The 17,892-nt window shown below is 41.2% G+C and overlaps 1 protein-coding gene across 3 annotated transcripts in view; it reads right to left on the reverse strand.

Moving 5' to 3' along the window:
- arap3 (ArfGAP with RhoGAP domain, ankyrin repeat and PH domain 3) overlaps nucleotides 1-17,892 on the reverse strand; it is a 41,448-nt gene that overhangs the window by 7,471 nt on the left and 16,085 nt on the right. The window contains exons 3-27 of one of the 3 annotated variants that reach the window (XM_065958749.1): nucleotides 16,870-17,853; nucleotides 16,328-16,368; nucleotides 15,627-15,709; nucleotides 14,941-14,984; nucleotides 13,987-14,229; nucleotides 13,735-13,878; nucleotides 13,079-13,148; nucleotides 11,714-11,834; nucleotides 10,658-10,842; nucleotides 10,069-10,175; nucleotides 9,322-9,521; nucleotides 8,277-8,362; nucleotides 7,664-7,846; nucleotides 6,708-6,849; nucleotides 5,447-5,551; nucleotides 5,090-5,246; nucleotides 4,352-4,454; nucleotides 3,751-3,949; nucleotides 3,584-3,647; nucleotides 3,327-3,490; nucleotides 2,702-2,914; nucleotides 1,692-1,797; nucleotides 1,193-1,340; nucleotides 1,038-1,106; nucleotides 704-778 (exon numbers count right to left, since the gene is read on the reverse strand). In XM_065958749.1, coding sequence (XP_065814821.1) covers nucleotides 704-778; nucleotides 1,038-1,106; nucleotides 1,193-1,340; nucleotides 1,692-1,797; nucleotides 2,702-2,914; nucleotides 3,327-3,490; nucleotides 3,584-3,647; nucleotides 3,751-3,949; nucleotides 4,352-4,454; nucleotides 5,090-5,246; nucleotides 5,447-5,551; nucleotides 6,708-6,849; nucleotides 7,664-7,846; nucleotides 8,277-8,362; nucleotides 9,322-9,521; nucleotides 10,069-10,175; nucleotides 10,658-10,842; nucleotides 11,714-11,834; nucleotides 13,079-13,148; nucleotides 13,735-13,878; nucleotides 13,987-14,229; nucleotides 14,941-14,984; nucleotides 15,627-15,709; nucleotides 16,328-16,368; nucleotides 16,870-17,853 — 4,036 coding nt within the window. Of the gene's footprint in view, nucleotides 1-703; nucleotides 779-1,037; nucleotides 1,107-1,192; nucleotides 1,341-1,691; nucleotides 1,798-2,701; nucleotides 2,915-3,326; nucleotides 3,491-3,583; nucleotides 3,648-3,750; nucleotides 3,950-4,351; nucleotides 4,455-5,089; nucleotides 5,247-5,446; nucleotides 5,552-6,707; nucleotides 6,850-7,663; nucleotides 7,847-8,276; nucleotides 8,363-9,321; nucleotides 9,522-10,068; nucleotides 10,176-10,657; nucleotides 10,843-11,713; nucleotides 11,835-13,078; nucleotides 13,149-13,734; nucleotides 13,879-13,986; nucleotides 14,230-14,940; nucleotides 14,988-15,626; nucleotides 15,710-16,327; nucleotides 16,369-16,869; nucleotides 17,854-17,892 lie in introns of all 3 variants that reach the window. The other 2 variants (XM_065958748.1, XM_065958750.1) reach the window with 2 other exon arrangements.

Consider the following 17,892-nt stretch of genomic DNA (forward strand, 5'->3'; position numbering starts at 1 on the left):
ATCCAGACTGAATAAATGAGTTTTAAGACAGCGTTTAAAAATCTCGATATTCTGGGCTCCTCTCAGACCCTCAGGAAGGTTGTTCCACAGTCTCGGAGCGTAACAGCTGAAAGCAGCATCGCCAAAGGTTTTTGTCCTGCTCTGTGGAACAACTAAGGGCCGTACTGGTTCATAAACTTAAATCATATCTGATAGGTAGTCTGGTGCAAGGCCATGTAATGCTTTATAAACTAATAAAAGGCACAATATCAGGCACTGAAAGGTCTTCTTTTGTCACTGACAGGCTCAGAAACATCGGTTACATCACTATCTCCAAACATACCAGACTACATTGACAGAAACAGTCAGTTTACCTCACAGAACACAGGAGCTGTTTGTCTACCCCTGCATCAACCTGTTAGTTTGCACAGTGAGGCAAACAAACAAAGAGATAGAAACACTGGTGGTAAAATCTCAGTTTTTCTCTATGTAGTCTGGAGAGATGAAACAACTGTCTGTGGTTAAAAATCATCTTCATCTTTTTTTAAAGACAGACAGAAACGTTTTTTTACCTGTTTCAGCAAGTCTAAACTAAACTGAAAAATATCTAAATATGTGTCCATGTTTAAAAATACCAGAATAACCCTTTAATACACCGGAAACTTAAGTCTTCACTCAAGAGAAACAGAGAAGTATTAAATTAATAAGCGATGATCAGACTTACTTTTAGAGTGATGCAGCAGTCTGGTATCTTCATCTCCAGGTAAACTTCAATGATGAGGTCACCGGCCTGAGACAGCTGCACACACACACCACACACACACACACACACACACACACACACCCCTCTGTCAGTTTAACTTAATAACCAGTTATATTCACCACTCTATATGGAGTTCACCCAGTGGATTCATTACCAGTTCATTAATAACTCCTATTACACTCTGACCTATATAAATGAATCATTTAATGTCATTCTTTGACAGAAACTAAATCTGTGTTTTGTGTTTTGTGTTTCTGTGTGTGACTAAACCTCAGGTGTGAGGTGGCACCAGTACCTGCGTGTCCTTCCAGGTGGTGATGAGGCTGATCTCCAGCTCGATCTGAGTCTGATGCTCCTCGTCAATCTGAAACAGAGCAGACGTTCACAGTGTGTGGGGTGTTTTATGATATCAAATAGACTGGAGTAAACCTGTCCTCAGGTGATACTCACATCAAAGACGTACAGGTAGTTGTCTATCAGGTCTTCTACGATCTTCACCTCGTGTTCTCCCTTCCCGTCCGTCTGAAACAGACTGGGAGCGAACAGCAGCGACAGGTTCTTTGTGCACATCTGGTTCAGATCAGCACACTTCTGGACTCTGAGACAAGAGAAAGGAAACGACGACTAAATCAACAACATGGACTGTCAGTAAAGGTTCCCCATGACTCCCAAGCTACACAAAGTACATGAAGCGGTTAAATGTCTGCATGTGGGCATGGTCTCTCGTTTTCCCATAAAAAAAACAGGTCAATGACATAAAAATAATCCTGATTTTAAGCAAAGAATCACAACTCATGTAGCGTCTCATCAGATACTTAAGGGAGTCCTGCAGCCCCAAACATGCCTCTCTACAAATAGAACAAATTTGGAATATTTGATAAATGATGAATAACCTGACAGGAAGTGACATTATGTTGCAGGTGAATCAGGTGTGATGCTGTGGGCTCACCTGTACAGGTGACTGATGAGAGCAGCCAGGGTGGTCCTGTTGACTCGAGGGAGAGTCCGGATGATCTCTTTGTAGCGGTCAAGCCTCAGACTCCTCTGGGGGATTTCTAAAAACAGGACAGATTTTAAACTCGGAGACATTTTAGGTACACCTGAGACTAAACCTAACATGAGATTGAACCCAACCTGGGATTAAATTAACCTGAGATTCAACCTAACCTGAGACTCAACAGGCTTTTTTACAAAGGCCCATTTTAGACTGCATTTCTTCAAACGAGCCACAATAAGCTCACCCATCATTACGTCTTTGTACGTTCAAATTGATTCAACGACAGCGTAGTATTCTCGTCCCAGTCTATGCATTGGGGTGTTGGGGAAGCACGGCACATCAGGAGCTCCACATACACATGGTCAGACATACACAAACACCCCCGCTGGTAACGCTGATACTGATTTACATCTGTCAGGTCTCTCTTACTACAGAGACCGTCCCCCCATTACGCCTCTGCGACATTCAGATTGAAGGTGAAACGTCACAGGGAAATATTGTGCCTTGAAAAAGCAGTCTAAATAACTAATGATGCGTTAATAATGATTTATCGACCACTGGAAGAATAAAAATGTGTTTCTTAAAAATTAGTCATGTATGATCTTGTGATTTTTTTGTATCATGTGCTATTCTGTTTCTTCGATCAGCAGAGCTAGGCATACATCTGTTAATCTGTTCTTTATTTGTCTGCGCTTTTTCACGTTTTTTTCACGCTTTTTTTTTTTCCACGTGTGTAATTTAGAGTTTTCTAAGTCATCATGGCCTGTTACGAACTCTAATCTATTGATGACTTACTGTGTGTGGATTTGGGCTTGTTGGAGGTCAACATTAATTGTGAAAAATCTGATAAAGTGAAGATGAATAAGTGTCTCAGAGAGTCTTGACTCTGGATTCTGAACCTGATGACCAGGACTCTTGTTGTTTGTTCAAGAAGACTTTGGTCTGGTGTAAAGAGGACTCACTGGCGGCCTCCTGCCACAGGGGGTGCAAGTCGCACATGAAGACGGGGTCGTCGACCTCTCGGAAGAACCTCTTGAGGACGTCAGTCACGTCCTCAATGAAGTGGTCTCCGATCCGCAGTTTGACATTTCGAGCGTCTTTCCGGAACTCTTCCATCAGGAGTTTGATCCGGGACTTGGCTCCATTCTTCCTGTAGATCCCCTCGTGACCCAGACCTACGGAGCATGCTCAGATCATCACTCAGGTGATTGAAATGATTCATTCACCTCAAATCAGCACAGCTTTCATTTGCAAAAAGAAACGAGGCATGAGAACTTATTTTCTGTTTCAGATTTAAACAGGTTTATGTAATAAATGGAAAGTTTCCAGAGGGTTAAAGTCTTACCTGCTGACTCAGCCAGACGTCTTATTCCACAATAAACATGGTCATTTCTTTCATATCAGTCAATATCAGTGTTTCTGTCTTGTGTCATGTGGTAAAACTTCAAATGTTCTACGCTTACGAGCAAAAAGAGACTAAAAAGAGCTGCAGAGACAATGATTCAATTTGATTTGTTGTTCATATAAAATCATTACTCATTGAATCTGTCTGGATAAAAAAGTGAATATTGAATTGCGGCTCCTCACCGTACTGCGTGATGAAGGCGATGCAGCTGTCCACGATGATGGGGATGTCGTTCCTGCTCAGCTGCTGCTCTCTCAGAGTGTTTCCTTTCCCGCCCGCCGCTCGTTGGATGTCCGAGTACCACAGAGTGAAGTCTGTGCGGCCCACACCCTGCAGGTGGAGCGTCCTGAGGAGGGGGAGGGGCCAAAGTGAGGGGGGGAGGGGTCAAAGTGGAGGAAGAACAGAAAGAAAACCAAAGCAGAGAAACTTTTCTGCTCACCTTCCCCTCTCCACTAAAACCAGGATGTCCTTCTTCTCATGGTTCTCCGTCTCCGAGGTGATACCTGAAACACAGACGCAGCGTTTCAATGAATATATTTAGAAATATGTATTGTTTTATAAATCCGTGGATCAGACAGACTGGAGTCTACGTAGACCAGGACTCACTGAGCTCCTGCAGCCGGTTCAGGTTGATGATGTCCTCGGCCGCTCCGTCATTCCGGGGACAGATGAAGAGGTTGGACTTCTGCAGGACAAAGAACGCCTCCTTCCAATGTTGAGCGTCCAACATGGCTCTGTACCGCAGCAGCCCCACGCGCTCAAACTCCCGAGTCAGGAGGCAGTGACAGCTGAGGGGGGTCGTTGCCTAACCAAGGACGACCAGACAGTTTGTGAAGACACAAAAGGTTCGTGGTATTTGTGTTTCATATTCTAATCTCAATTAGGAAGTTTAGGTCAGCTTATCTTTGAATCCATAGATCCAAAGATTGAGAATATTGTGTGAATTTAAATGTTTTTTCTAATATTAAATCTTACTTTTTTCCAATTTTCTACCGTTTCATTAGAATTCCCTCATTATCACTGCATATTTTACCACGATGTAAGCTGTACGTCTCTTCAAAATATCTAAACGTAACACAAAAACTTTTAAACTTTACTATGAAACATGTTTTGGTTGAAATGAGCTAAAAGATTCTTTATTATAAAATGACTGATTAAAGACTCAGTATGGCGTGTGTGTTGGTAATGAGTGTGTGTGTATTCAGACCTTTCCGATGGATCTGGTCCAGCTGTGCAGAGTGTCAGCCGTCTCCAAACCAAACTGATGGAGTTTGTCTGACGTCAGATAGAGCTCGAAGGTGTAACGAAACCTGAAATAAATACACAATCACACACATAAGAGTTCTACACCTCAATACCAAGGCAACAAAAATTAGAGGCCTGTGTGTGTGTGTGTATATATATATATATATATATATATATACAGTATCTTTTTCTTAATGGTAATTTCAGGCTTTTAATGCCTCTATTTATAAATAGGACAGAAATCAGTGAAAGAGAGAGCTGGAAAGGAGCCACAGGCCGGGTTCGATCCCAGACTGTCTGTCCAGAGGATTGCAGCCTCTGTACATGGGGTGCGCACACACTGTTTAAAATGCACAAATATGTTGGCAATGTTTCGGTACTGAATTGTCGCTGATGTATTTGTGCAATTTAGACAGTGGCTCCTCCTCTGCTCTTTTTTTGCAATTTCATGAGATGACAAAATGACTTGAGGAATGTCGTTATTTGACAAATAATGTGTATTTAAGACACAGGACAACCGCTGTTCAGAATGTGACTTTTTGATACTGGAGATCATTTAAAATAACAGTTTTTATGTTTTAAAACATGTGGTATAAAAATGTATCAAAGTATGGAAAATGTTGCCAACACACACAAATATTTATTTCTCTATGTATGTAAAGCTTCATTTATCCTGTAGATAAAGAGAGAGAGCGCGTACCTGTCGATGAAGCCGTTGCTGCTGTGGGAGGAGTCAGGTCGACTGACACCCAAACACACAATGTCTTTGACGCTGATCTGCATGCAGGGATCAGCTGATCGATCCGACTCGTACAGGAGCAGAGACTGATCCACTGAACACCAGAACTTCTGGAAGTCTGACAAAAAATAATAATAATCTGCACATTTAATTTCACAGGCTTCAAGAGAAAAAAATGGAAATTCATCTGTAGGTTTTAAAATCTGAAGGAGTCACTTATGGAACATTTTCTATAATAAAGCCTCTTTGTTTTCCTTTTCTTTTTTTATTATTTCAGAGGACAATTCCTCCTCCAAAGCTCATCCTCCCTCCTCCCACCTTCTCTGGTTTTCCTCGACAGTGTTCCTCTGTGGGCCGAGCCGGACTTGTAGAGGTAACCGGAGTGCAGGACGGGCTGCATGATCTCATCGTACACATCGGGGTCTGACAGGAAGAATTCAGATGACAAAACAAAAACATAATATCAGTCAACATGGCAACATGCTGAGAATTAAGATCATACATTAAACAGAAGTAAACGGATGTGTGGTCCTCAGACTGTGTCGACTCTGGGTCAGTCGGTAGAATAGAATCAGTGTGTCTCTGCTAACTGAAGCAAAATGTAACACAATGAAAGCCTCCCTGCGGGAACAACACACACACACACACACACACACACACACACACACACACACACACACACACACACACACACACACACACACACACACACACACACACACACACACACACACACACACACACACACACACACACACACACACACACACACACACACACACACACACACACACACACACACACACACACACGGCTGACCTTCAGCACCAAGACTGCAGTCTCTGTAGTTTCACAGGAGGAATAAATGTCGTCTCTTCAATAAGAAAATGACTGATTCTTGTAAATTATTTGAATAAAATAAAAATGACTGCTTCATATCTACTGTATGTGTTTGGTGTTTGGAGCTCCATCTAAAGTGCAGAGTAAAGGTGAATAACACACCCAGAGTTTTAGGCTTGTCATAATACCCGAATATCAAACTTTGACATGAAAAAGAAAACTTTAAAAACATGTTTTGACTGTTTTAACTCAGATTGATGCATATGATACACATGGTTTGCTATAGACTATGTTGCAAATATACCAACAAATGTCCCTGTGTTGTTAAAATACAGAAGCTCTCAGCAGACATTCATCCAAACATTTTATAAAACTCAGTTTTCTCATGATAAAGATAAAACTCCACTTGTTTTCTTGAGATCTTGACTTATTTATCTCGAGAAAACAACACTGTTTTTTTCTGTGATAACAAGTTCAATTCTGAAAAGCTCAAGAACGCAGCTGAACTCAAGTTTTTATCACAGGAAAACAAGCGTTGTTATTCTGAGATAAGTCTAGATCTTGAGATCTAAAAGTACTGTTTATTAAATAAAATGTACTGATGAATGTCTGCCCAGTGCTTTCCTAATAAACACCATGTTGTGTATAGAGTCTTGCATAAACACGGCCCTCGTGCCACCTGATACAGTGTAAATTAAATGAGGTTGCAGTAGATTGCAGTAGATAGGAGCAGAGATACCTGACGGCGTGCAGTGATTCAGCTGCTGCAGGTGTCGTTGGCAGCCGTTGGAGTCGTTGGCGAGCCGAGCTGACTCTGCCTCCGAGAAGATCTGAGTGACGGTTTTCAGAAGAATCTGTTCAGAGACGGCCGAGCACAAAACCTGAGCGAGAGAGAGAGAGAGAGAGAGAGAGAGAGAGAGAGAGAGAGATTTACTCCCTGTGTGGTTCTTTTTTTCTTTGAGCCTCCAGCAGCTTTTATCTTTATTTCTCTGATGTCCCAGTGCACTCTGGGAAAAAATGTCTTTGTCCAGGTTTTGAAAAAAGCAGCAAGCTTATGAAAGAAGCCAACACTGACAAATATTGCAATTCCTCTAATATCCACTAGAGGCAATCTCCTGCAGTGAGTCAATCCCCATAGAGCCCCATGTTTTCATGTCTAACTTTACAGCAGAAATAAACATGTTTCCAGCCTGGTAAAAAAAAACAGTTTTGGTATCTACAGATCATTTCTTCATTCATTACAACTGTACTGGCTGAATTTAAATTCAACACACCCGTTTAAAATATACTTTCAGGCTTCAGGTGATGTAAAATTAGGGGCGTGGCCTCTTTGAGTGACAGGTGGGAGCTGCTAGGTGTCACCTCAGCTAATTCAGTCACTGAACTTCACCTCTGGTCCGTGTAGGGCTGGGAAATATATCGAGTTTTTAAGATATATCGATATATTTTCAAACAAGATATAGGGTAAGACAATATCGTTTATATCGATATAGTTTATGTTGCATTAAAATAACGTCCTCTCTCTCTTTTATTGTATTTAAGGAACATTTTTATTTTATAATACTACTTTTTAAATTCACAAACCATATTCTTCTAACAGTATTTATTTGTAATGTAGCACTTGTTGTCTCACACATTGATATAGACTGTATCAGCAGTGATGCACAGATGTGAGTTATCGATGGTGACTCTGACCTTCAGCAGCTCATCCTGGCTGCTTATCGTCGGGTGTTTCAGTCTGAATCGTCCCTCTTTGTATTTTTGGGTGATGAACTCTCGTCTCTGCTCGGGCGACGCGTCACAGTCCATCTCCTCCCACGGAGATAGACCCGCCCCCCAGAACTCATTGGCCCGGTCGTTCCCCAGCATGATGAACAGCTAATATAAACAAACAAACAAAAAAACATGATCGCTTCAGGACCCAGAACTGCAGAACACAGAAGGAGACTGAGAGGTCACCATATTTGACCTTCATATCTATCAGATGACAGAACAAAGCTTCAGCTCTGATAGTGTGATGTGTTCCAGGTGATAGACTGGACCAGCTGATTATTTCTTTTTTTCGTCATCTATAAAATGATTGCTGTCTGGTATGATACCTTCAGTGAGTATCTCCTTATTTTACTCTATTATTAATAGATTAAGATAAGATCGATAAGATATATCAACACTCTATAACCAGTACATTAACTCTTTGCTTAGAACAGTAGGAATACTAACTTGATAACTCGTAAATATAAATATAAAAGTATACAAAAAAAGTTGTATTGTATATTGTTTGATTCAATATTATTGGTTCTGGTCTCACCTGGACGATCTCGTTGCTCCACACGCTGGTGTCAAGTTTCAGACTCTGAACTTTTGAGACCATCGTCCCGAGACCTCTGTGCTGCCCTGCAGGGAGACACACCAAAAACACACACACACACACACATAAAAACACACACACACACACACACACATAAAAACACACAAGCACCCAAAGAGTTTTTTGTTACTGTGGCATGAAAACAGATTATCGATATTGTTTGATTTTCACAGAATCGATTTGAAATGTAAAAACTTGGTTAACGTCACAACCCTATTTAGGGCCGTCAATAAAAACTCTGATGAGAAAGAAATGACATCACAGTGAAGCGTCCAGTCAACGAGCTACAAGTCAGTACAAGCAACGTGACAGGGACACCTAACTCCCCTTCAGACTCCGTGACCCTGAACATAAAGAGATCAGTTTCACATGAGACACAAAACATTCAAAGTGATGACAGGATTCAGGTGACACAAGAGACAAAACACCTGGAGGATGACATCACTCACACACACACACACACACACACACACACACACACACACACACAAAATGTGGTTGAACCTGCACAGTGAGAATTTGTCATGCAGTGATTCGTGTCCCTGCAGGTATTCGCAGTAAAATCAACACACAGCATAAACACACTGAGTTTACCTGAGCAGGTGTGTTAACATACTGCCAACAGGTGACATTTAAGCTTATAAGTTTTATAATCAGATAATAATATTAAGTTTGTTATCTGTTTGAAGACACTGACTCCATGCATGCAAAGAAAATGTAACAACAGGTGCTGATTGCTCTACATTCTAGTTTAATGGATGATTTCTTGCAGAATTTAGAATGCTTTAGTACGTGCATGAGCAAGTATCCGCATTGTTTTTAGATATAGATTGTATTCAAAGAAAGTAAACTTTAAACCCCATGTTCAAAATGTATGTGAGCTTACAAGAGAAGAGAATTCAGTAAATGGTAGGTAAAGTTTTGTTTGTTCGTTGCTGTAGTTGCTATGTTGTTGCTATCAGTTTATTAGTGAGCCACTCGGTACCTGCACAGTTCTTGCAGATGACCACACACAGGTTGATGGAGGCCCAGTCGGGGTTCAGGGCCTTGCAGTCGGCACACATCCTGTTGGAGCGGTTGGACCAGATCTTCTCGGCCACCTCATAGTCCGACAGAGTCTCAGCGATGGACTCCTGCAGAGCCTCCATCCAAAACCGCTTCTCCCGCTCCGACTCTGATGTAAAGCTGAGAGGGGGGGGGGGGGGGGTCAAAGGTCTGCAGTCAGGTTTTGTGACAAGTCGCCATGGTGACTTCATTTTTAAGACATGAACCCCTTTTCCCTTTTGTAAGTCTGATCATTTTCGGGGTTTATTTAGTTACAACATCAATAGAAACAGACTTCCTGGGAACCAGAGACTGAAGTGACATCACTTCCTGTTTCTGTTAAACTCATCAGATTGCACTGAGCTGTGAGTGGACACGCTGCAGAGCTGCAGGGAGCCAGCTGCTAAAAGGAGCTTTTTTTCTGATTTAGTGACCTGATTTTCAGACCACACAGCTCAGTCTGTCAGAGCAGATTGTCTGGTTTAGGTTTCGTCCACAGAGCTGAAGCTACAGATTCTAACACTCAGATTACAGCAGCTTCTGTTTCAGGAGGAACATCTCTAGTTCATAGCTTTCAGATCAACAAACAAACAGAATACAAATAATAATAATATTAATAATAACAGAAAGATGATCTAAGTGAACCCTGTGATGTTTATTCTCCATTCTGTTGCAGAATCAGTGATACCTGAAGTTCTTGTACGGCGTGATGAGCTCGAAGCTCTTGTGTTTTCCGTCTCTGATGGTCGATCCTCGAGCTTCGATCACCGTGATGCCGATCCCGTTACGGAAACACTGCAGGGAGACATTTTAGAAACACACATGAAGCTGATGAAAACATTTCAGAGGACAGAGGTGCGTGTTTGAACGAAACTCGTCTGCAGTTGTATTTGACTTCTGCTCTTTCTGGGATGAAAAGTTACCGCTAACAGAATATAAAATCAACCAGTTGTAATTTAAAATGAACAATAATCATCACATGATGAGAGCTCAAACAGATCAATACAAATCTGATCCAAACAGTGGTGAGGATTCAAACCCAGCAGCCGTATAAAAAATACTACACTACAGAAACACGTCATATAATCCATTTTTGGTTTTATTAAGGGTGTAAAATTCAGTTTTCTATTTAAAAATACAAGTATTAAATAATTATTTTACACCAAGCTTATAAAGATTAATTATCACAGAAGCAGTTTGAAGTTGGAGTTTTGACATTTACTGACTGACTGAGTATGTTTACATATGACGGTGTAAAAGTGTGTACAAGTTGTCACCTGTTCACTCTTGTAGAGCCAGATCTGGTCGGTCATGATGGCGGCGTAAACTTTGGACTTGGTTCCTTTCAGCTCGAGCACGCCGTGTTTCTGACAGTGAGAACCTGGACCGAACCGCCTCCGACCAAACACCAGCTGATCCCTGACGTGCTCCTGCAGCGTGCCCACCCACCGCCGCTTCAGCACTGACCCACAGCAAACAGATCATCATTATCACCCTCCTTATTTTTCATGCTCTGCAACATGATAACATTTCTCCCTTTAAAGCCGACATCCCAGTGAGCACTCGGATATTTGGTTGGAAACGGGTTGAAATCCGGTCGTTCCTTTTAAGACCTCTTTAAACCATTTTTCCAACAGCTAACACAGGATGGATTACAACGTCAACTTCAGAAATGTTTCTGTTTTTTAACCTGTGTCTGGGAAAGAGAGAGAGTGAGGAATGACATGAAGGAAATGAGCTACAGGTCAGACTTGAACTGCTGTGTGTTTGTTCAACGATATCTGACACCAGACTCTGTTAATAGAAACTGATAAAGACCTGGTTCAGGTCTGTCTGAGTGCAGTCGGTCACTGGGTCGGTCTTTGTCTGTCCCAGCTGGAGACGAGTCTATAAAGCTTTATAGACTGCTGTGTGTTACTTTATACTGTATGTGTGTGCAATGTAGACGTGTAAATGTTTTTCTCCTGTGAAAAGTGATCACAAGGTTGATTTTATGACTGCAGGCCTAAAACACAACACCTGTGTGTGAGAAAGTTTCATTTTTACGGAAACTTAACCAGCTCTGGACATCAAAACAGATATACTCATAAAGATTCTCCCCAAACACATCTGAGACTTTACCAACCGGCCAAGACTCAAGTCACTGCTCAAAATCCAACTTTTCAAAGTTTGTTTTAATGTGTTGTTTCATTCATTATATTTAAAACTGTAATGTGATTTTATAAAGTGTTATTGAGCATTCTGAAAATCACTTTATAAATTACATTTAGCCTATTATTATAAATTACTGTGCATCTTCTTATGTAGGGTTTAATGTAGGTGTATGTGTTTACCTTCATTATCGGCCTTGAAAACAAAGATCCTGTGACTCGTCACAATCTCAAACTTGTTGTCTTTGGCGGGGCGGGCCATCTGGATGGCAGCCAATGGGATCACTCCTTTGGGGTAAACGTCCTGAAACACAACAGGTGATTTAAAAGATCTGATGCCACATAAATAAACCAGGAACACAGAATACAGACAGAAACCTCTTTATTGATCTGTATATGTCACATTCATCGGAGGTTACTTCATATCTAAAAACAAGAAATCACCCAATATTGGGTCTCTATGACTTTTTATTATGTTGTGCTTCTTATCGATATCGCTTTTAGTGTCTCAGATTACAATTCTGGTATCGTGATCATCACCATGAACAGACTGTAGGGGAAACATTTCTGTTCTTTCCAGGACACCTGAACAATCTGTTACATAGGCTACCTGACTGTCTCACATGAAATTGAACAGTTCTCTTGTGAATCAGGCTCCTGCTGCTGGTTTAAGTTTTGAATATTACTGTTTGTTACTGTCTGTTAATGATCAAAGACAAAGAACCGAGAGCAATACAACAGCAGGTGGGTGGCAGGTGTCTTCTCCAGGAGGTAAGCTTTCTTTGAAAATCGCTGATATCGTTTTAATCTGCTGTAATATGATGTTTGTTTGACTTAATCAGAAAATGTGGGCAGAGATTGAACAAGATTTTCAGAATGCATTTTCTACCTCTCAGTTTCTTTAACTAGCAGATTTATTGTCTAAAGAAACAAAAGTAAAATAACCCTTGCCCTTGAATTTGACTTCACAGAGAGTTCTACAGACTGGTGCTGATCAGGTATTAAACAGGTCTTTAGAGGATGGATTATAAAGAGCCGATCTTTCAATGTTCAGTAATATTTTCATGGGAATTATGACCACATGTAACGTTTCAGGCCCTCGTCCTTCAACAGAGAGGCCCGAGACGTTACAAGTGGTAATAATTCCCATTAAAATTGAATTGGAGCAGCTCCTGCAGAATTAGTCTTTCTCTGTCTTTGGATGTTTTTTTGTCCAGCACCCAGTACTCAACATTTCGGATGTGCGAGCTGTTCGATATTTTTATATTTAAGTATTATTTTCATATCATTATCATCATTTGTTTCAAGTGGGATATTATTGAATAAATATTGGTTCTCTGTTGTTGTAATCACTCATATTAGGTTGTTAAGAAATTGTAGTTCTGTTTTTAAATGATTCTTTTAGTATATTATTTTTCACATCCACTTAGAGTTTGGATTGTGCCAATATTTCTACTCAGCGAGTGTAGAAGTATTGATACAATCCAAACAAAACAATTGATTAAAACCAATCATAAAATAAACCATCAGTGTTTTTTTTATTTTTACCTTCTCACTGCCAAAGTACATCAGGTTTTTGCCGTCAAACTTCACGTAGCGCTTCTGGAAAACATAGTTTCTGAAAACACAAAACGCTCATAAGATCTGGAGACAGGAACACTTTTAAGACAACGACACAAAGATAAACACAATCTATCTGTCTTACACTGTAAAAACTCAAAGACTACAAACCAAATGTGAAATAAGATGAAATGTCTTGCTTTTCAAGAAACTACATACAGATAAGGCCCGATATTTCAATATTGTTTTTGTAATATCTTCAAATAAGATGTTTATCTGGACTGGTCATGTGAATGTGGCTTATGTTTCTACATAATCAGATAGTTTGACGAGAAATTAAACAAATACATTTGGTAAAATTTGAGTTTTTGCAGCATGTGAAAGGTCATCTTTATTTTATCATTTTAGTTTCTACTCCAAACACAAAATAACCAAATCTTTAAAATGTTGGAAGACAGATATATTGAAAAGAATAAAGATAAATAAAATAAAATCAATGGCTGGTTATTGTGCAGTATGAATGTTATGTGTAGTAATAAGAGTGTTCAACAATGGTGAAACAAAATATCCATAGAAGATCTTTGTTTTTGAAAGAGTAGACACAAAAAGGAGGAAAAGAAGGACAGGAGAAAAGACAAACACACCGAGCAGAAGATGAAGAAGAAGACGAAGAGGAGGAGGAGGAGAGTAAGGTGACGAGGCAGAGGCAGCTCCTCAGGAGAGAGGAGACACAGGGAGGAGAAGAGAGGAGAAGACGCAGCAGAAGAGCCGGTGCTGATCTCTGACTCCTGACAAATACAGCACACACAAACACATGATCCTACACAGACACAGACCCACACACAGGTAGTTAAATCAAACACAGCAGTGGTCTACAGTGCTGGATTAAAACGCACCCCTGTGGAGACAGCTTGTCCAGCCAGCCACTGATGATGGGCGGGGCTCTCTCGGTCAGGGAGGTGTAGCTGGCGTAGGGGGAGATTGTCAGGTCCTCATCCCCCTCAGATAGGAAGGTGTGGGCTGGCAGGGAGAGGGAGTGGAGGGGTGGTAGCGGAGGTTCTCCAACTGTGCTGTAACCCTGAGAGTCTCCGGGGTGAAGAGCCTGAGACAAACGCTTCGTCCACGAGAACTTCAGATTCCTGCCGGTTCAAATTAAACTTTATTTAAAGATTTTAGAGGACACTGATCTGCTGCAAACACTCAGCCTGTGTACTATTATTGAGAAATCTGACACTGTGAGTCAACAATGGTTTATTATGACTTGTGGTTTTGTTCTTTTAATAACAGTAGTTGAGATGACAGTTACACCACAAGAAGAATGTAGAATGTAAGATAAAGTTTATAAAGTTTAAACACATAAAATAATCAAAAGAGAATTAAGTTCACATAGTTAATCTTATTACAAAATGTGGAAAATTTAATTGGGCCCAGTATGGAACCTTGGGGCACCCCTGACTGTCTACAATATCAGTAGATACTGTTTTTCCCCAAACATTATACTTACTCTGATTATATCCTCCTATTTGAATTGTGATTGGCTTAACAGTTCGTAATTGGCTGTCTCAATATGATAAATTATATTTGTAAATACTTGCAGGTAAATGCTGCTTATTGTTAACTTTACATTGATGCTTTCAGTGTATTCTGTTTGTACTTTCTGATTGATTTTGTGTTACAGTATGTCACCATATAAAAGTATTCAATATTCATTGACACAGAAAAAAACAAACCCCCAAATTGACTTGCTGGTTTTTGTTTTTGTGTTACTCAGGCACAATTCCATTGCACTGTTAGTGTATTACATCGATGTGGATGGGATGAGAGTTTAATTAACTTAAACTTGAACTTACCCATGATCCTCTGCATGTTCCCCCTTCCTGGTGTCTTTGTCACTCTGCTGAATAGCACACTAAATTAGTACATTTCACACAGCTGAATTAAAGATTGTTTAGACTGTTTGAAAGCTGATTTCTCTCCAGCCATTTTTTTTTAACATTTCTTCTATATCATTGTTTTGAATAATATTTTTTTAATGCAGGACCGAAGACAAGTGAGAGGGCTGTAAGAAGCTCCACTGTTATTCCGTCTTTGTACATTAACAGCGTTTGTTGGTGTCTGATTCTGTGAATTCACATTGCTTTACTGCACTGCCGGAGCACGACATGTAAACAAACGACAAGGTCTCCATGTACACCCTCACTCGGACTTGCGCATAAACACAGCGCTGTTCTCTCTCACTGACTAAGCTTTAGTTCCTTCTTGCAGCCTTCCTGTCAACACCTTGTCTCCCCCCTGTAATGCCTCTGTTACTACCTCTCCAATTGCAGTGCAGATGTGGGAAAACTTGGTTCCCCCTCTAACATGGAAAGGTAGACTTCACAGGGGTGTAAGTATCACACATTGAACAGGTAATATTAAAAGGCCCAAAAAATAATAATCTTTACAAAGAACAGGAGTTTGCCCTCTATGCTGCTGACAATCAAATTTTCCCTTTTTGATTAATAAAGTAATATATCTATCTGCATTTATGGCTCACCTCCAAGATGAGTGGATTTCTTCTGGTTTGGAAAACAGTTTCACAGTACGGACTGATCTCCTCCTCAGGGTCGTCTGTTGAAGCTGTTGAACAAACGATCGGAGTAAATAAAGTGCCGGAGCGTGGAGGGTGCTACAACTCCAAACTCAACAAGCAGATGGGTTTTCAGCCACCGTTATTTTGTTGAAGTGAAATTTCAGAAGACTCAAAATAAATCCTGACTGTAGCTGACATGAGAATAAGCAATTTATCCTGTCAAACTCAATCCTTAGCACATAACAGCAATGGAAAGGCAACATGTTTTATTCACATTTTCAGCACGATTCATGGACACTTATGGTCATTAAACCATATAAGGCTAATTTAATTTTTGGTATTTAAAGATGATGTCCTCTTTATTCTCCAGTTATGGCTTTGGTGCCCAAACCAATAAATCTTAAGGGGTAAAACTAACAAACCAAGAAATTGGACTAATATCGACATGAGCAGTTTTTATATGCAGACTTTTATCCAGATACATCAAGTTCAAGGTTCAAGGTATCTTTATTAGAACCCAAAAAAGTCAATTCCATGTGCAGACGAGAGAGTCTCGTTTGAAAGATAAAAAAATATCACATCATGGCAATTCGAGAACATTAAAATCAACTTTAAAATAGACTCGTGATTTGATATGGGTGGTAAGTATTTAAATCTAGTCTCACCTCGGGCTGATCCTGAAGAGTTGTTACTTAAAGTGCTGCCACTGAAAACACATGAAAGAGAGATAAACAGCAAATAAGAAATCAATAAATGCTTTACTGACAAACTGCAGTAATTTAATGAGTCACTGCAGCGACTGCTTCTGTAATGTATATTTCACAATATTGCAAACATTTGTTGTTTGATGGATTACAATTCACTGATGTCAACACAATTTTGGAAGGTATTTTGACTGGAAGATATATTAAAATAACATATTGTATTCCGCCCCCCTGTGAATATTCACCTGTGACTTGGATAGGATCTGAATTGGAATCAGAGTAAATCTAAATTCCTGAGAAATCTTTCAAGTTTATGGAAGGACAGATGCATTAAGCCAGTGGAGGAGTTGACACATGGAGGTTTTTAATTGGTTTGTTGAACACAGGCAGCTTGTTCTTTTTGTGTTAAAATTGAATGTTTGTTGACATAAAGTTTAGCGTTTATAAAAATAAAAACTCCACTTGTGCACCCCATCTGGATACAGACCCTCACAGGGACCTACCTGTTCCTCTCGGGGTTCCTGTCAGGTGTTTTCCTGTCAGTTGTTTGTCTGGGTGGAGTCGGTGGAGCTGATTGCTGGCTGCAGTACCTCCTCACTCCAGCAGGGGCAGTAGAACCAGGTAAGGTGCCCCAGTAGATCTCATTAGAGACCATCTCCAGCCCTCCCCCTCTGGGTGACCCCCCCGAGGATCCAGAGAGTCTGCTGCTGTCCGCACTACCAGGACAGGAAGTCATGGGTGAAATATGGTTCACCTGCTCTGTCCGTATAGGTGAGGAAGAAGACGAAGAGGGTGGGGACCCCTGGGATGTGGCAGGGAGGGCCCCGCGGTTAAGCCTCGGGGGAACAGGCGGTAACAGTCTTCCAGTGTCTGACAGAGAGAAGCTCCGACTCGGTTTCCTCCTCTCAGCCTGACTCGGCATTCTGCCAGATAAACTGGACTCGATGTCGCGGTCAGATGTGGACTTCAGGTGTTCAGGTGCAGCTGTGTCTCCTGAGGTCAGACCCTCTAATACGGTGAAACAGATGGAGTCCTGGGATAGCCTCCTCGGTGGGGGCGGGGCGGGGTCTGGGGTTGGACAGAAGTGGACAGGTGTGGTGCGGCGGCGGTTAAAAACAGTTCTGGGTTTGGGGATGGGCTTCAGGACGGGGCGGGGGCTGTCATTGGTCAGCATGGCTCTCAGGTTTGGAGCCGAGCTGTTCCTGAACGCCTCGAAGTTAACGGGTCCCGACGACTCGCCAAGCAACGCCGTGCTGGGAACTCGCTCTGAGGAGGAGGAGCCGGACACAGACTGACAGCGGTCGCGTGGCAGATCAACCTTCTGATTCGCTCTCTGAGCCTCCGTCCTCTGAATGTAGACAACCAATCGGAGGATCCTCTTCCTGTGTCCTGTGGCGGTTATACCCAGACTGACCAGGGCTTCATGGTCCAGGTGTGTAAAGTCTTTGGCCAATAGGAGACCAGCTCGATGGAAGCTGTCCAGATACCTGCAGGGATACAAATCATTACACCTAAGCGTTTGTTCT

This window comes from Labrus bergylta, chromosome 9, assembly GCF_963930695.1.
Source record: "Labrus bergylta chromosome 9, fLabBer1.1, whole genome shotgun sequence".
NCBI classification, from domain to species: domain Eukaryota; kingdom Metazoa; phylum Chordata; class Actinopteri; order Labriformes; family Labridae; genus Labrus; species Labrus bergylta.